The sequence below is a fragment of the Ctenopharyngodon idella genome, chromosome 22 (genome assembly GCF_019924925.1).
Source record: "Ctenopharyngodon idella isolate HZGC_01 chromosome 22, HZGC01, whole genome shotgun sequence".
In the NCBI taxonomy this organism is placed as follows: domain Eukaryota; kingdom Metazoa; phylum Chordata; class Actinopteri; order Cypriniformes; family Xenocyprididae; genus Ctenopharyngodon; species Ctenopharyngodon idella.
In genome coordinates this window covers 29,884,053-29,910,998 of record NC_067241.1, presented here as the reverse complement: position 1 = coordinate 29,910,998, position 26,946 = coordinate 29,884,053, and the positions used below count along the sequence as shown (strand labels likewise).

Sequence of the window (26,946 nt, the reverse complement as noted above, 5' to 3'; positions counted from 1 at the left end):
GAGGAGTTCGATGGGTTTCTGTTTTGAGAGAAACATAAAGTGAGCGGGTTCACCCCTGCTGGGTCTCATTTCAGGCAGGAGTTTGGGGAGGGATATGCAAATGCAGCCGTCCTGACTGCGGCCCCCTCAGAGCTGCAGCTGCAGGGTCGAGCTCACGCGGCCGACTGTTGACAGAGGGATCTGAGCGCTCACAGCGACTCCTGCTTTAGTATTCTGCTACTGCTGCCCTGTCGCTCTGTCTTTCCTCTTCACTTTCTCCTCTGTCTGCCTGTCTCTCTCTCATGTGAGTGGTAAAGTGGGCAGGATGGTGCCAGAACAGCAGATGTTTCGATTGCAGCACTTCTTGCCCGCCAACAACTGAAGTCAGTGCTCCAGAGAAACCTTGTGGGACTCAGCAAGGAAAACAAGCAACACTTCACAACCTCCGGACTCTGCAGCCCAGCTGACTTTGCTTTTTTCCCCCGTCTCCTTATCCTCACCAGCTTTTGCTTTCTATATACTTTCTCTGTCTTCCTCCACTTTAAGTGTTTTTGTCAACCTTTGCTTTGCTGCTTAAAGATGAGGGGGATATTCACATGTGGGGGTCTTCTGTTAGTCACGTTGCTACTGACTTCAGTGGATGCCAAAGGAACTCTCTATGGAAGTCCATACAGATACAATCTACACAAGTCTGGGAGCGTCCCGCAATACAACCCTGGAAAACCATTGGGTCACCATAAGTAAGTAAACAGCAAAGCTAGATGTCTCTGTGTGTGTGTGTGTGTGTGTGTGTGTGTGTATGTGTGTGTATACTGTATATGTGTGTACAGCACAGAAGCCCAATTTATCAAGCATTAGTCCATATGGGTGTGTGTGTGCACAAGAAATGAAATGTCAAGCAGTGACAGCAGCGTCCTGCAGTTTCACATGCTTCATCTGCAATTATTTTAACAACGTTTTCTGATTCTTTTAATTACACATGTAGTTTCAGGAGCTCAAATTCCATGAGAGACAACATATAATGTTTGAAGTTACAGTAATTCATTTTCCCACCTAAGGACTTTTAGTGAACTAAAAAAGGTGATTAAAATCGGATACTTTTCTAAAATCATAACAATCATCACAATGCTTCAAATGAACACTCTTCTTTTTATGACCATATCAATTTAAAAAAAAAAAAAAGTGGTCATATTTTATATTAGGTGGCCTTAACTACTATGCACTAATAATAAATACCTACATGACGATGGTTTTACTAACTCCTGTACATGTTCTGGAAAATTCCCACATTTATAGCTAATGAGTTTGAGGTTTGGTTAGGTTTAGGAGTAATTGTCAGATTAGGCTTTGGGGTGAGGGTTGTTACGGGGTAAAGTTAAAAGTGTAACTACAAATGTTAATTAAAAGTCCTTTAAATGTAATTACAATGCACTAAAATGTACAAAATTGTATTATTCTGTCACGTATAGAGCTACATTGAAAAATGAAAATATGCTTGATTGTCTTTTTGATATTTATATAATAATAATATAATAATTTGTCAGGTATATACACGCTCCAAACTTTCCCCTGCTCACTGCTTGCAAAACAATAAGCGGTTAGCACCAACCAGTGAGAATGATTTTGAACTTAAGAAAGCAGATTGGTTAAAATATATGTTGAGGGCCAGTAGGAAAACATAACCTCTGAAATGTGTGCTCTGTTTCACACACACTGTTACTATGTAATGCACTTGTTAATCACCTGGATCGTTTAAAAATAAAAACCAGAACGCAAAATCCGAAATCTGATATTTTGAATAGGAACAGGATCCAGCTCAAATTAAGCGCTAGTCTGAAGTCAGTATAAATGTCCTAAAATCAATACTGATATTTTGTTCCAGAAGTTGCTCTGGAGCAATTTGAATCTGACTGAAAGATAAGCAGTTGGCATGTTGAGAAAATTCCCATCAAAGACCTGTTGGCATCTAGGAATTCTGAAATGCCAGTGGTATCAAATGCAGATCGCAAATGTTGGCAGTGATGTTGTATCTGCCTCATCTGTCCTCGACCCATGTTCTGAGCACTTTCTGCTACCACACAAACCATTTGTGTATCTGACCATGTTCATCTTGGTCACCTGGGTAAATCACAACAACCTGTAAATCTCCCGCCTAACACTGTTTCTCGTGAGCTGCCTATGTAGGTAGCATCTTAAGGCCTCCTTAGCATGCTCCCGATTCGAAAGTTGTTCACAATTATACTGTCTTCTAAGATAGCTTCTTTTGTCCACATTCTAAGGCAGCATATCATGTATTCTTCACAAAAAAAGGCAATCCCAGAATGCATTGCAATGAGCCCAGTGAAGATATTCCATCCAGTATTGGACAAAGATAGGGAAATGTTCTCTGCTTTGACAACCCTTGTAAAAAAGAAGTACAATTTAGCATACTTTTAAAAGTACTTATTATGGAAATAATATTCTTTAAAAGAATATACTGAATGTAAATGAATGTAAACTTAATTGCATATTTTTTACAATTAAATGAAGATGTATTATTGTATTTGTATTGTAGTTATTTTAAATGCAATTTGTTGAATATAGTTGAACTTAAGAGTGCGTTTCGACCCACTTTAGTAGGACTTGAGTACATATTTATATGTAAGTTCATAATTACTTATATTGTCTTTGAGATATGGTAAAGTGTACTGCCGAATCATCACACATCATCAGAGCGTTTCATGAGGCAATGCAGAGTTGTAGACAGACAGTCACAGAGAGCCGCAAACAAACAGTAGCTGCCTTTTACAATTCCTCCTGAACCAAAACAACGAGCTTATGCTGCGTTTACGCCATGTCGTAACCGTCAGACACGGATTTATGCATTTCTGAAGGGAGAGTGGGATCTTATGCTTTCAAAGCTAGCTTGCTATTGCTAGGGAATATTTGACCTGACTAAGAAAATTTATCGTAGAAGATGTACAATGCCTACTACAGCACCTTGAGAATGCAATGTGCACCTGAGCTGCATTATCCATTGCATTCTGACTCTTTGTGTTAAATTGAGCATGGAGTGAAGAGTATGTTTCAGACCTTAATCTTGGTCTGTCGGGTAACCACAGAGCCCTGTGCCATGCCCTGTACCCACTCCAGTTTGTATCTTGTCTTCTCTTTTGCATGGCCTGTCCATAAATTTGTGTATGAGCAGTTCTCAAGTGGTCTTTTGACATCAGCTCGTGACTGCTACACTGGGGTGCATTTCTCAAAAGCATCGTTAGCCAATTATGGTTGCAAGTCGGCCTGGATTCTGGAATGGAGGGTGAGCAGGGAAGTGCAGGCAGGTTATATAGACTCCAGGGCGGAGCCGGCAATTTAGGAGACCAGGACGGAGCCGGCAGCTCAGGAGACCAGGGCGAAGCCGGTAGTTCAAGGGACCAGGGCGGAGCTGGCCATTCAGGGGGCCAGGGTGGATCTGGCCATTCAGGGGGCCAGGGCGGATCTGGCACTTCAAGGGTCCAAGATGGTGCGGCCTCCGTGGCCCCAGGCTCTGCCACTATGGCCATGGGCATATGCCCCCCCCCAAACATTTTCTTGGGAGGAGCTATGGGTTTCTGGGCTGGAACGGGCTCATGGGCCGGAGTGGACTTTGGAGCAGGCTCGTGGGCAGGAGCGAACTCTGGAGCAGACTCAGGGGATGGAGCCATTACTGGGTTCTAAGACATCCCCTCATACTCCACTAGTAATCCCAGGGGCACAGGCCATATTGGCTGAGGGCTCAGGCGTGGCGGCCATCTTTGCCGAGGGCTCAGGCATGGCGACCATCTTGTGACGAGGCTCTGGAATGGCGACCATCTTGTGACGAGGCTCTGGAATGGCGGCCATCTTGTGATGAGGCTCTGGAATGGCGGCCATTTTGGGACAAGACTCTGGAATTGTGGTTGTGACAGGAAGGGACAGAAGGGAAATCCGAAACTGCTTCCTCGACAGTGTAGGACGATCCACACAACCACAGAATGTAATCGATGTACCTCTTAAGGGAACACGTGGTGGCAGCAGATGGTAATTGCTTGAAGATGGTCTTAAGGGTAGCACCGTTCCAGGGTACCTGGGTGGCGAGTTTGAGGAACTCTTTGATGTAATCCTCTATCAGACGGTGATCCTGGGAAATGGAGAGAAGCAGATCGGCAGGGTCAACTGGGGTAAGGAGAATGCCCACCATGCTGCAGTCTGTTAAGGTCCAGTCTTCTGTAACGGAACTGGGACCCGGGACAGAGGATTGGGTGACAGATGTTTATTTGTGCAGCAGAGGGCAAACAAACAGGCACAAGGAGAGCACAAGGTAGTAGAGAACACCGTGGAGTGGAATGCAGGAGAAGGACGCTGGGGAAGATCACATGAGGAATCACTGGAGACAATGCTGTAGACGACACTGGAGATGACGCTTGAGATGACGCTGGAGATAACACTGGAGATAAAAGGTCCAACAAGTTCCACACAATAGGTATCAACGAGACTCAACCGCAAGGAGAGATAAGAAGAGTGAAGATATAGTGCAGGTGATTAGGATGATAGCTGGCAGGTGCAGGTGCTTGAGAAGGACTTGCAGGTGGGAGCCAAGGAGGATGCTGGGAAATGTTGTGAAGGAACAGAGGCAGAGATGGTGACTGTGACAATGGTAACATGCGCTCCCGAGAGCCTCTCTTCAGTTCTTACAGATGAAACATGCAGAAAGAGCCATTCTGTACTGCAATGTCAGTGTCCTGCAAAGAAAAGAGAATAATTCAAACTATAGTCTCACATAGCCAGATCTATACTATGTATATACAGTATATATGCAATAGAGCATTGTGTTTACATATTGTATTTTTTTCAACATTGTGTATTTTTGTTATAAACTGATGTTTATCATCCCTAATTACTGTATATTACACATGCAATAAAAAACGTGAATGATCATCCTTAAACAAACAAGTCCATGAAAATGTCACGTGTAGTTGTTTGTCTGTATGACAAAACCTGATGAGCACATCACAATAGCTCATCATTTAAGTAAGAACATATGAGAATAAAGCATCCAAGACTTACACAAAGTCATTATGCCTTTGCTAGTGTAATGATGAAATATTAGTTCTAAGTGTTTCTCATATGTTTCACATTTCATATCTCTTAATATCATTCAGTGCAACTGAAAGTTTAGTTTCTGCAAACAGCAGCTACATCATGTTGTTATACAATTAAAGCTATTTCGTTTTTTTTTTTTTTTTTTTTTTTTTTAATTTGTATGTAATCATTAAACATCACTGTTTTTCATCAGTGGCTCACCACAAGCTGAGAGAGAAAGAAGCTATTGTAAATTTGGACAACTAATTAATCAAAAATATTAATCATTCATATAAGACCTAAAATATGTACCTAAACTAACAGAGTTTTGGCAGATAACCAGATCTTGAATGCTACATAGGCAGCAACCCAGTGTCATACAGTGTTAGCATATTGCTGTTATCAATGTGACACTCTAAAAATCATATGTAACACAAGTTTTAATAATTAATTAATTAATAATCAAATAATGAATTAATTTATCGTAATTTATCTGAATTATACATTTCTGTTTTCACAATATTGACTGGAATACCCTCACTGAGCTCATCAGCACTCTATAATTTCTGTAAATGGTGTAGCTCCCAGCCAATCAGTTCTTGTCATTGTTGTATGCAGTGAACAGACTGTTGGTGTGATTCTGCAATTTTCTATCTAATATCTATGGACAACATCTGTGGCACATGGCACATCTGTTAACATGAACAATATTTTTAATTCATTGTGAATGTGTACACATATACAAACTGTTTAAATGAATGAGAAACATGTTATAGTAATATAATTATAATGGAAGCTTAACATGCAAATATATATATATATATATATATATATATATATATGTGTGTGTATTGAAGATACAACTTTTGCAATGTATTTGAAGTTTTACCAACTTATATAAGTTTTCTTAGCATGAGGCTGGTGCGATTCACTTATCAACTCTTCATGCACTGTAAGTTATATCCAGTATTTCACCTCATGTCATGACCAGCTGAAAATGCAATTTTCTATTCATATAAGTGCTTTGCTGGTGATGAAAGAGTGTGTACTTTTAAATACTCTATGTAATGAGAAAATATGCTGGTACCGAGACATACAACTACATCAAATTATAACTTCAAAAGCTACAAGCTGAAATATATCCTAAAATTCATTTTAAATACTCTAAAATATTTAGTTAAAACATCTACTATGATATAAATAAATATTTTCAATATGTGAAGATCCTTATTGGCAGCAGAATGGTGTTGACAGCATCTACCAGCATGGCAGATAACCAGAAGTTTCACCATCCAGGAAAGCAGCCCTATTTAAAAATGACAATTTCAACAAATTTCAAATTTACAGTTTTAAACAGCTTTAGGGAAGAATTCTTCTACGTGCCATAGACAAAGGTATGCCTACTTTTAAAAGCTCTGGAATTTTTGCTTGCTGGGCTTCCATTTTGCATCATAAATAAATGAACATATTTGAATATATTTTCTGTTCATTTATGCATGGTAATTGACACTTTGCCACAGATGCAGTCCATATTGATTAAGCTGAAAATAACTCATATCAGTTTGACATCTATTTCTGCATGTATCTTTGAATGCTGTGCATGAGAGCAGGCCAAATTAATTGGAGTGAAGGTCTATTTTTATTACTTCTCTGAACTCAAGCTATTCTGGAGGATGGATACAGTATCTCCATACTAAATGTATCCCATTGTTCAGTAGCGTGTAGCAGCTCCTCTTTCTTTAGTTAATGGATCCTAAAAAGCTTCCATGCACCGTATCTCCATATTTATACTGTCAATAGCCCCATCCCTTTCAGAGTGACTCTTTAAGGCATGACCAATGACTGAACCCAACGACCGATGAAAGATTGCTTCCATTAGTGTGAGTAAGAGAGTGGATCAGATAGAGAGAACAATGAAAAAATGGAGGGAGATATTTATATGGAGAACAAGAGGAAAATTCTGGCACAACTCCATCTCACAACTGTAAGCTTTAAGTGCCATTAAAAGCTTTTGACATGCCTGTGTATTACTCAAGGGTGACTAGGGGTCATTTTAAACAATGCTGGCCATTTATATTTAGATTATGAAAATCCACAGCTAAATCTTGAGCTAGATGATGGTCTAAAACAATTTATGTGGCTCTGTTTTTTTTTTTTTTTTGCACTTGTCACATGTAGCCAGCTGCATAAAGTCTGGTCCATAAAGTCTGGCCTAAGAACTTCCCACTTAGACAGGAAGAGACAAAGTGACTGACATGTGCAGTTACCAAGCACCATTTGTCTTGTTTATTTATTTAGTTAGTTCTGTGAATGATTCCGTGAATAATTAATCAGAAAATACTAAAAAAAACTGCATAAACGTTTATAGACTTCCAAAAGTAGTAAGTAGTGATAACTTGATAGTTTTGCTTATGAATATTCAATTTACTAGCTACTAAGTGGCTCAGATAAAACTCTGAATATCTTTAAATGATCTAAAACTACAAACCTCATAAAAACCAATGATTATTCTGATAAAAACTTTTAACTTTTAGACTCCCGGAAATTGTATTGTATTTGCCCAATCTGATGTGCTGTCCTGCTTTCTTTGCTGTTTGCATCAGATGGTCAGTAAATGTCGTCTGCTTGAGGCTGAGACAAGTTTTGCACCTCTTTCTTCATATGGTGTACCTCAGGTGTATGTAATAGGCCCCCTCACATTGTTATCAATTCATTGCTGCTTTTTATCCCATGAGATGAATCCAGCACAGCACAGAAGACACACCAGCTGAAAGATCTCTCCAATAGCCTCTTTCACCATTCCTCTGACAGATGAACACATGTTTTCCACATGCTGTGTGGTCTTTGTGGTTTGGGAGATCAGCCTGCAGAGCTAATATTCGTCTTTCATATGCAACACACAGACCATAGGCCCTGTTTAACACATCACAGGAGGCTCTTAGATCACTTTACATGTCTGACAATGTGTTAATTTGTCCTTTCACAAGAAGTCACAGTACTGTAATTCGAGCAGCATCACAAGATACAATGCATGAAATATTAGTAAAGGACCTTTTTGTTGTTAAACAGTTTTTTTTTTTTTTGCAATTGTTGACAGAATGCTTGCAACTTGAAACAACATGTCTAACACGCATACTGTATCTGTGTCATGTCTCATATTGATGGAATCAACTCATGCAGATATGGTTGAATTGGGTTATGTGTATACATGTGGAACATTTGAACACCTGGACTCATTTTGCTTGACTACAGAGGTTGTCCTTTTTCTTCCAAGTGTGCGCTCACCTGACAAACAAATGCTGAATACTGAAGTCTGTTTTTTGTTACTCACAGTCAGAAAATCTTGAGCCTTCTGCATGTAGTTATTTGCATTCCCTTCATTTGCAGTGTTTGCACAGATCTATTTAATGCTGCCTAAATTAAAGAGACAAGTCACAGGGTCATTTCAGCTGTTACTGTAAGTGAGAAATGGTCTTTCACTATTAATCATACAACACAACTTTAGACACGCTTTTATTGCATAGTGAGTAATTTCTTGGAATAAAGACTACTTTATTTCTACAAATTTCCATGTCTGGCTAGCTTAGTCAAAATGCTGCATCTTAAAAAGGCGAAATTACATTAAATTCCACAGACTAATTATGTGATGAAAATGGTGTAAATGTTACAGTATAAAGGGTTTAGCACAAGTGTATTTTGTAAAAGGCTTTGGGTGCGCTTAGTGGCTGTTACATAAATGATAAAGTTATTAACATGAACAATTCAGGTCATATTAACTATATTTGTTTTCAGTTAAATCCACAGTTGTGCTATGCAATGTTGGGTTTCCATGTTTTATGGGGGCTTTACATAGACATAATGATTTTTATACTATACAAACTGAATATTCTATCCCCTTACACTAACCTTACCCTTAAACCTACCCATCACAGAAAACTTTCTGCATTTTTACATGTTCAAAAAAAAAAAAAAAAAAAAAAACTTAGTATGATTTACTGTTTTCCTCATGGGGGACAAAAAATGTCTCCACAAGGACAAGGATTTTGGATATTGCCATTTGGACATTTTGTTCCCATAACATTGGGTTTACCAGGGCCACACACACACACGCACACACACACACAGGTTTGCTTTGCTATCCAAGTGAGGACATTCCATAGGTGTAATGGTTTTTATACTGTACACTACCCCTATTCCTAAACCTACCCATCACAGAAAACATTCTGCATTTTTACATTTTTAATAAAACATTGTTTAGTATGTTTTTAAAGCTGTTTTAAATATTAGAACTCATGAAATGTCCTCATATTTCATGTTTACGTCGTAATACCAGTGTAATACCCATTTCATTATACAAATTTGTGTCCTTATAAATCACAAAAATGCACACACACACATACACTCTCTCTCTCTCTCTCTCTCTCTCTCTCTCTCTCTTTTTTTTAAGAATCTCCAAGCTGCTTTAAGACAGAAATATGAAGACACACTAGACTTCTCCCGTTAGTTAGTTCACTGGCCACACTTGTAATTAGATTCATTAATGTCAGGAATTTCTCTACACCTGAACTCTCTTACACACTGTGAATGACTGAAGCTCTATAACAGTCCAGATCTCTCAAGCAGAACTGCTGTTGAACAGCAGGACTTAGAGTTTTGCTCCAGGCTCACTGGAAAATGCCAACTCTAGTACAGCAATGCATGACTGCTCTTCTTTCTATGAGCACTCTGTGTTAAGACACATGTACATGTGGGCCGTATTTTGCAAATTTATGGCCAAATGTGGGTTTCTTTGTGTGTCTTGTATGTATCACTTCAACAAAACTGTTTGTTTCATAGCTGTGATAGCATTAGACAGCCATAAATCAGATTTCAACAGCTGTTGAACTGTGTAATCACTGTATAATGTGGTTCCTAATAGAGCTAGTAAACATGACTTTGGGTTTGACAGAATAGCATATTTCTATACTATTCATACTATGTTTTAGCAAGCTGAGAACAAGGTAAATGCCGGGCACTATAAAATCAAACATATGGAATATAATATACATATTATGGAATACATATTTGACGAAATTTAACGATATACAATATAAATCTCAGAATGGCCAAATATTGACAAATTTTTGACTTGGTATATGTTTATGTATTGAGAAGCATCAGTGTTGGGGAAAGTTACTTTAAAAAGTAATGCATTACAATATTGTGTTACTCCCTAAAAAGTAACTAATTGCCTTAGTTACTTTTTATGGAAAGTAATGTTACTTTTTGGTTACTTATACCTGGGCTGGGCTTGCTTTTTTTTTTTTTTTAATAACAACAACAACAACATAGTTCTATTTTTTGGCAAATGTAAAGGCCCTTTCACACCAAAAGTGAAATGAATAAGCCTCAGGCTGAAGGAAATGCAAATTCACGCCTGTACAGTAGAGGGCACAGCTCAAACAAACCTTTCAGCTGGGCTGCCATTCTGGATCGCAGGAGAAGGTTCGCTGGAGAAGATTCAACACTCTTCAGCAATAAAGAAAAGAAAAGAAAAGAAAAGAAACACAAATGTGATATTTGAACTAATTTTTGCTTATTCGTATAGTTGAATTGGATCATTGAAGGTCAGCAGCAAAGACATTGCTTAATAAAGTGAGATTAAATTGAACATATTTAATTATTGCAGGTTTGCATAATATTCTGAGTTTTCATTTCATTTCATTTTTTTTTTTTTTTTTTTCATTTTGAGGAATACTGAATCTGTTTTTGTGCAAGTGATATGAGTAAATGCATGCTCACATTTGGTCTAGATCTACAATAACCATCACGTTTGTTTACACTGCACACACGTCTTTGCACGCACTCCTGATTTCATGGAACAGGGAGAAGTGTCAGTCAAAAAATGGGACAACAAAGTAACTTGCATTGCTTATTTGAAAAAGTAACTCAGATGTCTTGTTGTAAATTTAAAAGTCATGCATTACTTTAGTTACTTGAAAAAGTAATCTGATTATGTAACTCTCATTACTTAGTAATGGGTTATCCCCAAAACTGAGAAACACACTGAATGGAATACTGTGTCCCACAATACAAATCAACAACAACAACTTGACCTTCCATTTCCTGTGTGATAAACGAGCCATTAGCAATATCTTTTTGTATCTTTCTTTAATCATTATTTAATCAAACTGCTAAAAATTAGGACATTTTACATAAAATTGTATTAAAAAAATGATTCATGAGGACATGCAGCATACTGTGGCTGCATAATCTGTTCCATTGCTGTTATTACATAGCCAGTATCTCTATGTTGTTTCTTGTTGCTGTGGACACTAGGCAGTTAGCTGCACTTCCGATGAAAAAGTTTGAACGAATGTGAATGGGTGTGTTTTCAGTTTAACACTGATGCAAGTTTCAGCATGGACTGTGGAACTGTATATTATTTCATGCTTTAATGAATCATTCTGCTGCATTTTCTGTTTACAATCCTGAAAGATTCTCTAGTGGATGTTTAACTTTATTGGGGTTTTTTTAGCTGATGTTACTTTGCCCAGTGAAAAAGTGATTGTAAAAATTTTTACAAATAAATGATCATTTCTATCATGAAACTCAACCCAATAATAAAAAGCCCTGATTACTTATTTATTTTGCATGTCTCTTTCCTCACAAAAGGAACTTCTGTGCTTACGTTGTCCAGAAGAACGTCACCTGTGTAATGCAAGATGGAGTGGCCACATATGTCAAACCAGAGTACACTACCAAGTGCATATGGGGACAGAAATGTCCTGTGCTCATGTAAGTCATGCACTAAGAATCTTGAATGGAATAGAATGTAGAGGGATTTTAGTGTTACAATAAAATATAGTTCCAAATAGGTTTTTATTTTTCAAACTAGCAAGAGAAAGATGGTCTCAAATATGTTTATTTGAATGTTATATGTTTGGTGGTGTTTGAAGAAGTCAAGCACTTTTTATTGTGTCCTTGAGTTGCCCTCTAGTGGCCACTTAGAATACTGTTCAAAGTCCAGTAAAGCTGTTCAGTTCCACATTCAGAGAGCAAAAGAAGCCTATGATATGATGTGGCTTCTGTATGTAAACGTGAGATAAACTGATGGAGTACACTGAAAAAAAATGAAAAGTGCTTCTACATTGTTTCTACATTGGTCTAATTGAAAATCATGCTTTTCAGCTGAAATCTGTTTTGTTCAGTTTGTCTAAAAGCAAATGACAGAAACAACAGAAAAAGTTAAGAGAAAAAATAGTATTTTTAAATAGTGTTGATGTATAGAACACGTACTAGCTTTACTGACTGCAGAAATGATATTTCTGTCACACGTTCTTTCTTGCTTTTGTTATAACAGAAGATATGATGCCTATTTTAAAAAAAGACATCACAATTAACATTAAGGTCTTTTAAAGTTTTATTTATTTTTTTATTTATTTAATATTTGTTTGAATAAATGTTTGAACCAAACCATAAATATAATTTGAGAAAAAAAGTAATACATTCGGCTGTAACAAATTAGAAATAAGTATTATTATTATTTTTCAGAGTATAGGCTGCATCATTACGGTCTTACCTGAATGTCAGTGAATATCTCCTAGTATCTAATATCCTTAGATTTAATTCTATCTGATGTACACAGGGCAAATGGATGGTGAAGTGTGAAGTTCATTCTGTTTGTGACATTCAGCGTGTTTTTCCCCGCAGGTATCGGACACTCTTTAAACCACAGTACAAAATCGGTTATAAAACCATCACTGAACTGGAGTGGCGTTGTTGCCCTGGTTACTCTGGAGAGAACTGCTTTGATGGGCCGACCTCTGACCCAGATGCCATGATGCCACCCTTCAAGGGCTCTTTCCCTCGGCCCAGGGTGAAGGGTTACCCCAGGGGTCATCCCAGGATCCCCTTTCCTGGAGGTCACCCTGACAACAAACCCATCCCTAGTGGATTCATACCATCAGAAACTCCAAAAACAAGTTATGGTAAATGCAAATTACATATCTCACCATTAGCAGTTTGATTATTAATGTGACACGAACACTGCCATTAATATTAACAGTTGGGTAAAGTATAATTGTAATAAATAGATCATTACAAAGTAATAATGTTTACAATGGTACATTATTGTTTTAAAGCCAAACATCTATGCAAGGGGTTCCCAAACTTTTTGTCAGCTGAATCCCTAAGTCGTAAAATATGTACTTGAAGTACCCTCTATGCTTTGAAGTTAATATTTCAATAATTTGACAACACTTCTGTATGTTCACAGTTCTCTGATATCGGTTAATGGTCACATGACACGCAAGTAAATAGATAAAACGTTTAATCTTTTTTTCCCCTCGTTTGGTAAATGTTTATTTTGACTTTTTAGCTTGACTGAATTCTTTTTAGTTGTGATAGTGTTTCAGTCCACATTACAATTACACTGGTGTCATTTAATTAATTAATAACTTTGATTTGATAATCACACTAAACTATATCACGATTATCATGGAGCACCATTTATTTGTGTTAATTTTACATTGGATATAATTCGTTATTAGCTTTTCATCAACTCACAAACCCCTTGAAGTTCCTTCACAAACCCCCGGAAACCCTGCTTTTCTAATTTCGTAAATGTAGTTTGCAAAGGTTTAAAAGTTATCTTTTTCCCACTTCTTCCAAGGTCCAAAGGCAGGAGTCTCTGGTGAACGTTTGGACCGCATTGAAGAAAACCTTCGTAAACTCTCTCAAGATCTGGACACCTTGAATGGCATGGTGATTGGCATGGAGGAACGTCTGCGCGTCTCTCTTCGTGAGGACACTAAAAAGATGCTGACCTCATTGCTTGGTGGTGCCCCCCGGCTGTTGGATACCTCTGTGGGCTTCGGGCTGATCCCAGAGGGCACGCCAAATGGCTTAGACGGCGATGAGAACCTCCCTGGTTTTGGAGAGTTGGTGGGAAGAGTGATGGAGGTTAAAGATGAGCTGAAGGTCAAGAGTGACATGCTGGATGAGATCCGTGGAATGGTGATGGGACACGATGGCCAGCTAAAGAGACTGATAGACACTGCCACAGGGAGACCCATCCCTGGTGATCAGCGACATCTAGAGGAACTTCTGGACTCCAGATTGGCCGGAGTGAGGGCGGATGTCCTCGCTGGCTTTGAGAGGAGACTGACGGGTCTGGAGACTCACTGTGATGAGAGAATCGGTCAGGTGAGTTGTTCACTCAACTTTTCACAAAGACCATTGAGCATAATGTCATTTGTTTTGTTGGTTCTATTTCAAGTCGGCATGAACCAGAAATTGTGACTAATTTAATTTTTGAGACTAATTTTTCATACATGAATATGTCACAGTGTACAGTGCAAGCAGGCATTGAAGAATTATTAACTTTAGAGATACTGGATGATCAAACATGAGTATATTAGCATATATCAATCCTGCAAGATCTGTTTTAATATGAGCTGCACATTAACTACCTCACATTCATTATCTGTGGTGAAGACTGGTCATGAATATTAATTACTTAACACAACTAGACACTCTTGGAAGATTAGCAAACAAATCAATATTCAAGCCATCATTGATTTTTGCAGTAGCAAACTCACACTTTCTCAGTATGACTCATGCAGTAATTTTGAAATACTTGCACTGTAGAGTCTGGGGTATTAATATATAAGTACTAGGATTCATTAATCTTAAATGGTTAGTTCACCCAAAAATGAAAATTTTGTCATTTATTACTCATCCTCATGCCATTCCTCACCTGTAAGACCTTCGTTAATCTTCGGAACGCAAATTGAGATATTTTTGTTGAAATCCGATGGCTCTGTGAGGCATACATAGGGAGCAATGACATATTTCCTCTCACACCAAAAATATTCTCTTCGCTTTATAATATTAATATTGAACTGTACTCACATGAACTGATTTAAATATGTTTTTAGTACCTTTATGGATCTTGAGAGAGGAAATGTCATTGCTCCCTATGTAGGCCTTACGGAGCCATCGGATTTCAACAAAAATATTTCAATTTGTGTTCCAAAGATTAACGAAGGTCTTACGGGTGTGGAACGGCATGAGGGTGAGTAATAAATGACATTATTTTCATTTTTTGGGTGAACTAACCCTTTAATGCCCATTCACACAAACAGTGCTCTTTTCCACTCTCATTACCCACAACTGAGGTGCCTTGAGCAAGGCACATAACCCTCAATCCTTCCCCGGGCACTGCAGCAAAAATGGCCGCTCACTGCTCTGAGTGTGTGTGAGTTCAATACTTACTGTTGTGTGTACGCACTTGGATGGGTGAAATGCAGAGCGAAAATTGCGAGTATGGGACACCATACTTGCCACATGTCACTCACTCACTCACTCACTCACTCACTTACTTACACACGACTTTAACCAGCAGATGTCCTCAGCATGCTATGTTTCGAGTGAATCTAGCTAGTGTAATCAGTCTAATCTAACAATATAGTGGAATAAAAACAACACCTAGTCTTTTTCACTGCAACTTCAAAGCAAGACAATGTTGTCGAAACTAGCCCTGATACCTAAGGTAATTTTATGTCATACTGTTTGCTAGCCTGGCATAATGATCTCATCTCCGTTAATACTTCTCACCATTTATTTTGAGGGTATGACCGATTGTTTTCCACATCCATTTTCTTTAAAGTATCCTTGAAAAGGGGGTTTGACTTGTCAAACAGTGGTGGATTTTTCTGGCCCTCGGCAATTCACTTTTCTGCAATGTCGTCTGCCATTTTAAATGTGTGAGCCCTTAAATTCGAATGGATACTGATTGGCTGTCAGTGTTTTATCATTCAACAGCTCAAAAAAAAAAAAATCATTCTGAAAGTGATCCCAACGATATCGTTCCTTTATATTGTTATCGTTATAGTTGTAGTGTGGACTCTGCTATTTTTTTTTATATATATATTTAGAACGATTTTTAGAACTGTAAGAGTATAAAGTGTATAAAAAGTAAGAGTATAAAGTAAGAGTATAAAGATATAAAGAGTATATAAAGAGATATAAAGAGTTTAAAGAGTATAAAGAACTTATTTAACTTATTTAGAACTTATTTAGAACTTATTTAGGATTAAACTGAAAATAATGAAAGTTTTTGAGGCAGAGCAACATCAGCTATGATACAAAGTTGATTCACCTAATCTAAGTTTTCCTGTATCCTGTCCTTAGGTTCAGCAGCAGTGTCATAAAGAGCACCTAACAGGTCAGGAACAGATCCAACTATCCCTGGATGGCCATGAGACGGGCTTGAGGAAAGAGCTGGGTGAGCTGCAGGCACAGATCCAGGGTCTGACTGTGACCGAGAGCTGCTGCGGCGACATAAACAGCCTGACCCAGAGGATGTTCCAGTTGGAGGACTCAGTTACGGGCCTGACCGAGTCCCAGAGGCAGCTACAAGTGGACATGACTGACCAGACACTCCACATCGAGACCCTACTGGAGAACCGGCTGGTGTACATGGAGGGCAGGATTAATGCCTCTGAACATGGCCACCAAGATGGGCTGGGGCCTGGGTTCAGCTCCCTGGATGGGTTCAAGACTTTGTTAGATGATAAGCTGAAGACATTGGAGCAACGTCTGTTCGTAGCAGTTGAGGAGTTGAGTAACGCCACGGCACCGGCTCTGCTGGAGGGGCAAGTGGTGCCGGCACTGGAGACGGAGATCGACAGTGTCCGGAGGAGGGTGGAGGCCGACCTCGATGGGATGCAGAAGCAGATGTCTGTCCTTGAGCTCCTCTGCACCTCTGCTTGCTCCCCTGCCTCTAGCCCAGAGACGGCCCTCATCCAGACGGAGGTAGAAGACTGTAAGGAAACAGAAAAGAAGATGATGGACCGCCTGGACGTGCATTCCAGCAAACTGGATCATTTCAACAACACCTTACAGGGTCTCCTAACACAGCTATCCCAGGAGGACACAGAGGGCTCCATTCAAGGGGAAATCACACTCCTCAAGATCAATGTCAACTCCGTCAATCGTACCTTGAAGGGGCTACGTGATTCGGTCAGCCTGTTTGCTCGAGAAGTTGGCCAGGTGAATTCCACCTGGCAGGAACGGGAAAGCCGGCTGGTCTCTCAGGTGCAGGGCATTTCGAATCTGGTGGAGCGGCAGGCGTCCATGCTTGGGGCCGGGGAGCAGAGGCTGATCCAGTTGAAGGCGGAACTCCAGGGCTTGCGGCGGAGGTTGGCTGGGGAACTACAGGGTTGTCGCACTACAACGCTGGGAATGCAACAGGAAGTGATGGGGGTGGAAAGTCGAATCACTCAGGTTGAAGGACAGTGTGGCAGCCTAGGTGAGTTGGCCGATGACCTTGAGAGAATCCGCAGTGAGCTGGAAAGACATTCGGACAGATTCCTGGAACAGGTCAACGGGACACTAGAAAGCCATTCTGAGCAGCTGGTCCAACTGAAGGATGGTCTTAAAGACTGCATGAGCAAAACGGACCCTGCAAGACCGCGGGGTGACGGTCAGTAATTCTTCCTATACAGAGAAACCACAAGGCCTGAGGCTGTACAAACTTGCAATATTTTTGTTCCCTCAACAGGGCATTTTGTCTCCTATTATTTGTTTTAAGCCTTTATACCGATTTAACTGAGTTTTGTTAACTTATATGAAGAAAGTGTGACTGCATTATTAAACATATTTGACAATTTGTTAAATAAAGTAACAAACATGCAAAACACAGGAAAGCGAATGTTATGACACTACTAAGCTGCTACGGGTTTCTAATGGCAAGTACTGTTCACTACCTTCTCATCTCAGCATCCAAGTCATCTCCTGATTTAATTACTGTTTCAAATACTGTATTATAACACCACGAAGCTACGCATTTTTATAAAAGTGTGAAATAGTTTGTTTTAAAAATATATTTCGCATTATTGAAATGTTTTCTACGAGATTTAATAAAAGTGAAATGTGTGAACTGAAGAAAAAAAAGTTTGTCAGCTATTTCCTTTAAATTTGAATTATTCTGATGCATCTTTTGTGGAAGTTCCAGTAATGACCACCCAGTGTCATCAAGAACTCAAACAAACCAATGAAACTTAGGCCATAAAGGGATAATGAACTGTCAGCTGGTCATTATTACAAAATAAACCCAGTTTGACATTCATGACAATCTGAATGGACATTAATCTGCTGAATACATGGTTAATTACCAAATAACTGGACACGAAAAATTGTTATTTAAATTATTAAATTATTATCTGAGAGCACAGAGTGATGTGCGAGACTAGCACAGTCATGTAAGTTAAATAGTTTGCATGTATAGAAAGTGATCAATACTGTTCAACAGTCATTATACTGAAGTATCTATTCCAGAGAAATATTTTATGTTTATCATATTAATGATCAAATGTTATGCGATACACAATTAAATAAAAGATATCTTATTTCTATATTCATTTATGGATCCATATTCCAACCCATTTTCTTTTATACCAGATGAGCATTATATCATATGTTAATACAAACACAAGGATCTGTTTGACTTTAATTTTTTTTTTTTCTTCTATATTTCATGATAACCCTGTGATAATATGTTTATCTTCAGGTTTTAATATTCATCACATACTCTCTATTGTGCATTGTGAAGAAGACTGATAACATGAATGTAGACAAATGCACACTTTTTCTATTTGATGAGTGCATTGTGTGCAGTGTTTTGGCTTCAGATACAGACGTCCCTGAGTTGCTCTGTAAAACCACCCACTATTATAACAAGGCCACACTACAGCAGCAGCAGAGCAAACAGGAGGACAAGGGTGCAAGAGATCGGTGTGTAAATATTTGTTTGAGAAATGTTTGCATTTCTGCTTAATTTTGCAAATATCTCTTAACACCAGAGTGTGTATGTGTAGGGTAAGAGGACAAATAACAAATAAGAGGACTTTTTTGACATTAAAAGCTTTAATTTTATTGAGATCACACACAAAAGCGGGACCAACACAATATTAGGAAGGTGGTCATAATGTTATGCCTGTATATATATTATATATATATATATATATATATATATATATATATATATATATATATATATATATATATATACACACACCGATCAGGCATAACATTATGACCACCTTCCTAATATTGTGTTGGTCCCGCTTTGGCTGCCAAAACAGCCCTGGCCCATCAAAGCAATGTAAGGCAATGTAAGGCATTGTAAGGCGTCGAGGCAGTCTGGTCCTGGAGTTTGCTCACATAGTTGCAAAGTTACTTATAGTTACTAGAATGTCTTAAATTGACCATCGAAATAAAGAGTTACCAAATATATTTTTTAAATAGTAATTATAAATATACAGTATATGATACAGTACATGCAGAAACATCCACATCCCATCAAGGTCTAAAACGGCTGTTTCAGTATCTGTGCCCAACTGAAGCAGTCCATTCGGAGCTGTCATTAAAACTCATTCATGCTTTGTGAAAACTGCTTCCTGTTTGACATAATGAGGATCTTTGTATTTCTGCGGCTCTTTGAGTCTCTGCAGATGTCTGTTGAAAAGAAGCAGATGAGTGCTAAATGCTGTTAAAACGGGGAGAGTTATTTTTAGTGGAGGACTCAAAAGAGTCCAATTCTATTTCAGTGTAGCGTCTGACTAAATGCCAGATGGGGCTGGATGATAATGACACACTTTAACTTGAAAGTGCACTGAACTTTCCATTCACAATGTTAGCATGTAATCAAAATGAACTATTTACAGTACTTTCTTAACACACTTTATTGGCACAATTCATCAGTGCATGCTATTCAAAAGAAGGAAAAATTTTTTTTTTTGGTTGAGATCACCGAGCCCTTTTTACTTTCCAACCCCAAATACCATCCCTTGTTTCTCATGGAAGATCCTGTAAAATTTGTTACAATGTTTCATTTACAGTAGGACACACTCTCAAATACACATGTAACATCAAATGTAAGAGATATGTTTGATATGACAGAGAAGGGAAAGGTTGAAATGAAGAATAAAAAAAAAAAAGTGCTTTGGTCACTGTTAGTACAGACAATGAAAGATATTTTAAACTTCTAAAAGATATTTTAAACAACATTAATGTATCTACCTCATATCAAACTAAAATAAACCCATTTTTAATGAATGAATAATTTATATTATAGAAGACCAACTTTTCATACCTTTGATGCTCTGAAATGCTATGTAAAAATGAGTGAAAGTGAACTGTGACTCACACAACCGCTTAACCTTAACACAAAAACGAACATCTGACTTCAGATCTGCTCAGACTGTGGTCCTAATAGCATAGGCCTACTCTCTGTGACGCAGAGTGTTTCAGAAACAAGGAAGAGGAGGATCCTAGTGCAGTATAGCAGTTTATTAACAAAATAGCACAAAATCCAAGAAACAGGAAACAGGCAAAAACCAGAGTAAATCCAAACCAGGGCAAAACAGAACTGAAAACAACTCACTCAAAACATCCACTAAGGACAACACCGGACAAAGAACATGAGAAACACTGGGGTATTAATACACAAGGGGTAAGCGGCAAACAAGACACACATGGGAACAATCAGGAACTAATCAACAAGAAAAACTACAAAGGACTACAAAACATGGCACAGAAAGGAGCCACACAAGTCCTGGGGATCACAGGCTGGGATCATGACATTATCATACTCGTACTGTTTTTTTTTTTCTTCTTCCTTTTTTCTAAATAGCACATTTATGAAAGAAATATATCGCAATTTTCAGGATTCAAAATATAAAGTGGTAAATGCAATTTTCAAAATGAAGACAAATGGTCTGGGACAATGTCTGGTTGTCTTTGTGGTACGTTAATGTTATATGATGAACTGCGCTGTATATATATATATATATATATATATATATATATATATATATACATATAAATTGAACAGTTTATTGAAACTTTAGACAAAATATTTAGAAATTTTGCATATGAGTTTTTTTTTTTTTTTTTGAGAATCATATTTGATACATCAAGCTTTTATGGCTCATATATGAATATGAATATGAGAATGTGGATCTCATACATCGAGGAGAAAAAAACACCACAATTTTATTCAGAGACCCAAACTGAGCAAAAACAGTTGCTGATTTTTATATGGCCGAAAAAGATGAAATTCACTTTGTAATACGCATGCGAATGATGTCAGCGTTTCTCAAATTCGAGTTTTTGTAGTTTACATGGAGACAGTAATGGTATCGTTTTCAAAAACTTACACTTTGAAAATCATTTTCAAAAGTTTGCATTTTCAGGTCCTCAAAATGCTGTTGTCATGTAAATGAACAGCCAAAACGCATGAAAAGTTTTCAGTTTTTATTTGAAAATGGTGTCGTGTAAAGATGCTTAAGTCCAGTAAATTTTCATCTGCAAATATTAACAATATAAAACTTATTTTTACATTTACTATATAAAAATCAAGACATGTTATGGATTGCATACAACAGGGTTTCCAGCAAAGTTTTGATCATGTAGATATAAACAGGCCTTACAAATTTGCATTTCAAATATGATAAAGCGGGCTTTATAAGGTTAAAAAATGACTCCCCCGAGCATTACTTGAGTGCAGATGTCTCTTAGCGTATGATCATTAGGTATAATGCAATGAAAGACATTTTAAGTGACTTACTTCAGCTGACTGAATCACTCACACATACCAAGGACAAGAAACAAGAGATATTGCTTAAACTTACTTTTATTGGTGTACTTCAGTCATTTCAACAATGATAATAGAAAAAAAAGAGCTCACATCATACAAAGTGTTTCTACTCAAAGATATGTTCATACACAAACACTAAGGCCGAGATGTGTTGTACGAGTGGCAGATGGCTTCACTTCAAGAAGACTGGATCTCCTTATAATGGACGACAGCATCTTATTTTTTCATAACATTTCAGCTGTCTTGATATTACAAATAATGTTGAATGTTTTTCATTTTGAGAATGTTGCAGACGTTTGGCCGACAAAAGACCTTTCAGAAAGACATAAATATTATAATGTTTGATCATATGATAATGATAAAGAGGAACATCTTCATCATCACAAATAATCCTGAAACAGTATTTAAGGCCTGGAGGACTATGATTAAAAAAAGAAACAAATGTTTGAGTGAATAGAAAATACAGCTTGTAAAGCTCATGGCATACACAGAGAGGTAAATAAAATGGCACCAAATCATTGTCTGACTTAATGGCTCCAAATTCTTTCTTAATAGTAAGTCAATCTTTGAAATTCCTTTATATGACATCTTTTGCTCCAAAAAACACTACACAATATGCACAAGTGAATAAACACATTAAAAGATTTAAATATATTTGCTTATAAAAAAATAAAAACATGATTATATTGAATAAATTAACAGGTAAGGCAGCCAGTTGTTCAAGGGATGGGTTAGCGCCCTCCCTGTCATTTCAACTGGACCTGAATGGGATCTATAGTGGACTGGAGTGTGCCAATGACGGGGCCTGTAACGAACACAGGGCTGGAGGAGTAGGATTTTCCGTGCCTTATCTCTGATTCGAGACCAGCATTGCATTTTATTTAATATTTAATATAATAATATTAATAATAATAATAATATATATATATATATATATATATATATTAATATTTAATATATAAGTTAAATAAACCCAGCAGGTGCAAGAAACTTTTGATTCTACAAAATAAAACAAAACATTTTCCTTACACTAAACATATAACCCTAATTATAAAGTGAAAAAAAAAAAAAAAAAAAAAAAAAAAAAAACCAATGAATGCTAATCATAATTTGGAACCAAGGAATCAAATACTGTAGGAATCTTGTAAAAAAAAAAATAGTAATAAAATAATAATAATAAAAACACTATTGAATGAACTGACATTTGGAAATGTTCAAATCTATATTTGATTTGTAGAGAATTCCTATTTGACCTTAGGTTTAGGTGTGTTCACGCCATGTTGTAGGTTAATGCCCGTAATTACGAGATTTCAACTAGTAAAAAGCGTTCACGTCCTCGTAGAGCTCGTAATTACAACTTGTAAGCTGGGAATTTTCTGAGAGCTCCGACTTGTACGACCTGACTGCTGCAGATTCATTTAGCCATTGATAGTGCTGTCATCTCAAAATGACGGTAATTATGACATGGCGTGAACGCAGCATTTGATTCAAATTCCATTAGTTATTCCATTAGCTATACATTCATTAGGATTTTGAACTTATGGGCTAACTGTGTCCAAAAATGTAGAAAAGCAGAGGTACTTGTAGGTAGTGGACAGTACATTACCTGACATTTCCTTTAATCTTAAAACACAACACAATGCAATTCAAAATACAGGTAAAACACCTGCGAAAAATCAATAACTTTTCTTTTATATTTAGATGCGCAGTACAGAAACAAGCAATAAAAATTAGCCTACTCCTCCATGTAAATACAAAGACTTGTTTTCCCTTCTGTGTAGTTTTCTTTTCTTTTCAAACCAAATTTTACAAGCAACGCAACATTTTGTTGGTACCTTGGTTTTCTACTTCTGCTTGTCAGATTCCACTGTGTTTGGACACAGTGTAAAAGCATCAATTGTTACTTTTTATACGAGTAAAAAAAATACCCCAGACATTGGCGCAAAACTCCATAAGTGTCAAACACAGAGAGAATCAAACATTAGAGATAACTGCTTGGAGCGCATAAACAGGATTTACCTGCTACATGTATAGATTACACTGCCGACATGGTTAATGAGGCAAGAGTGTGATTAGTTTCAATCCCATATAATTATCTGTTACAAGACATAAGTAGCTACCATGGCAGCACAATACTAATGTCCATGAGATCAGCACCATCGGTTATCTAGGTAGGATAAGTTCACTGGGCGCTCAAGAACGATCTCTCTAACTGTCTCCTTCTCTCGTGTCATCATACGAAACAGCTGTCCATTCAGTTTAATTGCAAAAAGACTCTCTTCCCAAGATCAGCCTCACATTGTTAAGAAACATATTTCAGTGCTTGTTTTTACATCACAGTTATCTTAATTGATCTGTTTCCCTCAAAATAATCACAATTACAGTAAAACAATTAACTAAAAAAATTTTCATAAAAGAATGAATAAATATGAGGGCCAGCCTCCATGACTTGATGAATAGGCCACACACAAACACACGCTCACAAATACGCATTACGATGCCTCTAAGATTTCTAAACGACATAGGCTAAACGCGTGTTGATAGTATGCTATTGTGATGGAATGAAAGCCTCATGTACGATTCATAAATAATTGACGTGGACATCATGTTTCAGAAACGTATGAAACACGAGCACAATAAATTTCTCTGTAAATTATTCAGAAAGTCATTTGCATTAAGTTCAATTTGACAAATTGTGAAAGAATGTTTTTATGAACGATAACGCAGAAATTGAGTCTGCTTTTATGAACGTAAACTACTGCATCATATTTCTCAATGATTTGCATGCAAATTCTGTTTCTTGAAAGTAGACTGTCGGATAAATATGACAACTTGCTCAAGAATGAATGATTTAGACCAAAAATCATTCTTGTGTTTCATGAAGGAGGCCCAAAGTGTGTGTTTGGTCTAATAAAGTTGTTTTTTCTGCCAAATGTTTGTCCAAATTTAGCTCAAGAGATTAACCGGCAATAACACTCGGAATTAAACAATGTCATTTGTTGGCTCTTGTAAAACTTAATAGCAGAACAGAGTTTTATCTCAGACAACACACACCCCTTGCTTCAATATGAGTTGACTACACATGCAGAGAGGTAGCAGCATATTGCTCAAAATGCAAAGCATGTCAATTTGTTTGTGAAGGGCAGTGCATGGGAAACACTCTTAAAATATCCACACAATGTAAGCAGGAACTAATGGAAAAACCCCTCTGGAAGCACAAACCACAAAATGTTTTTTTTTTTTTTTTTTTTTTTTGTCAGACAATCCAACAATTTTGAATGGCCAGCAGACCCACATAAATACAGCTTGACAAATTTTGAAAGTATCGAGTCAGCTGGTCCTTATCTAGCTCCTGTGACACATACTCCAGTGTACAGAGCAGAAATACGTGATCATTCAGACAAAGATGCATTTTGCTGGCATTGTGGTGGTTTGTATATGGCTCTTGGGTTTGTTAGAGACCCCATTTTAGTCCATGTCTATTAGCTTTGATATGCTGGTGTTCTCCTAAGAGTTGAGGAAAATCACTTACTTAAATTACTCTAAATGTGACTATTACTTTCCAGGGAAAACGGGCCAACAATAGTGATGACAAATTTTCACTTATAGGTGGGCATGACCAGTTTTTTGTTTAATCAAATGTCCCTCTCTCTAATACCATCTGTATGGAAGCTTGTTTCTGCTACGGAATAAAACAATTTAAAAGATAATTGTGACTTTTTATCTCACAACTCTGACTTTTTTCCTCAGAATTGTGATATAAACTTGCAATTGCGAGTCCAATTCTGAGGAGAAAAAAATACTGACTTTTTTTTCTCAGAATTGTGGATTTATATCTCACAATTCTGACTTTATTACTTGCAAGTTTATATTATGTGATTCTGAGGAAAAATAGAATAAAATATTTTTTATTCAGTGGCAGAAACAAGCTTGATTCACAGCTGTGAAATAAGCTACTGGCTATTTATAAAAAGCTTCAAGCCCTTTGATATGCCCCAACTTCTGTTTGCCCTTGTTTTAATGGAATACACATCAACACAGGAGAGGAAACTATGCTTGTCAAGCCACTTCATGGTGTCATTCTGTAGGGGTGTCATAATGTCAAGACAAATCTTTGTTGTATACGTCCGAAAGATGTTTGCCGGTAAATGAGCATGTTTATATCATATGGCTAAAATGACTATGTTAGGGTGTTCATTTCCACGTTTCATGAGTGAATACTCACACACAAACGTGTGATGTTAGTAGCATCTACTGTTAGTATCAGTGCATGCTTATTTATTATTTATTTATTTATTTATTTAATCTGCATTTATTGGTTGATATTCTAATACACAGAACCAGCTGTGTTTGCTTCTGGCAGAGCAGAGGGCATATTCCCCAAACCCTACAAAAGTCGTTTAGTATAACTGTCATTGACTTGTTCAATGGCTTTTCTCATTCATGCTGTAAACATGTGACTTCATCCCCCTGGCAAAGTCCGATTAGAAGACACACCACGTCGGATCTGATTGGTCCGACGAGGGGAAACCAGCAGTTGGGGTTTTGGATTCCAGAACAGATCAATTCACATGATAGACAGACAGTAGATGAGTGACAAAGGAAAAATAAAAAATAAAATGTGGTGAAATAAGGTACAAAAATTAGGTAGAAAAGAAAAAAATGTAAAAAAAATTAAATAAATGTAAAAAAGAGGATCTGTGGAATCTCTCTCTCTCTCTCTCTCTCTCTCTCTCTCCCTCTCTCTCTCTCTCTCTCTCTGTGCATGTGTCTCTCCTGCCTGTCCCTCGTATGATGTCAGTAATCAGCGATGGGGGCCAGGTCTCGACTGAGTGTCACTGACACATTCGTGTAAAGACCCTTCCGGAACACTAGAGGGGAGTAATTCAAGTTATTCAGGCCGTCCAGACTCTGTCTTTCCTTGGATCTATGGAGCAACTTGTATCTGAAAAGCAACAGGAGATAATGTGCATAAGTCTTCAGCAACCTGTTGAAAACCAGTTTCAATAATTCAGTAATTTAATAGGAATGGATTTAGGAATGAAGTTTGTTCTGCTTATGAATAAGGCCTAATATTACAAAAGACTGGGCCTTTTTTTGTGGATAATAATTCAATGCAATCATGAGAACCATGACATTCTAGTACCCAACAATCCATATGACATCACCAAAGTGTGCATCACTACATGCATTCAGGATGTCATTTGGAAGACGGCATAAGAAATGGAGACTTCAGATATTTA

General features: G+C 37.5%; 3 protein-coding genes across 7 annotated transcripts in view; 2 read left to right on the top strand and 1 right to left on the bottom strand.

The window, feature by feature from the left end:
* Positions 1-26,946, top strand: part of LOC127505175 (uncharacterized) — a 456,255-nt gene that overhangs the window by 8,987 nt on the left and 420,322 nt on the right. The window lies entirely within an intron of this gene.
* On the top strand, positions 66-18,210 carry LOC127505164 (EMILIN-3-like). The gene is made up of 5 exons (XM_051880520.1): positions 66-719; positions 11,713-11,835; positions 12,751-13,028; positions 13,712-14,244; positions 16,234-18,210. The coding sequence occupies exons 1-5, from the start codon at positions 559-561 to the stop codon at positions 17,533-17,535; spliced, it is 2,397 nt and encodes a 798-aa protein (XP_051736480.1). The 5' UTR covers positions 66-558; the 3' UTR covers positions 17,536-18,210.
* The window catches only part of b4galt5 (UDP-Gal:betaGlcNAc beta 1,4- galactosyltransferase, polypeptide 5), a 198,397-nt gene continuing 192,798 nt past the window's right edge, over positions 21,348-26,946 (bottom strand). For all 5 annotated transcript variants that reach the window (XM_051880571.1, XM_051880570.1, XM_051880568.1 and 2 more), the window contains exon 9: positions 21,348-26,648. In XM_051880571.1, the coding sequence (XP_051736531.1) occupies positions 26,501-26,648 (148 nt within the window). In that variant the 3' untranslated portion in view covers positions 21,348-26,500. The remainder of the gene's footprint in view (positions 26,649-26,946) is intronic.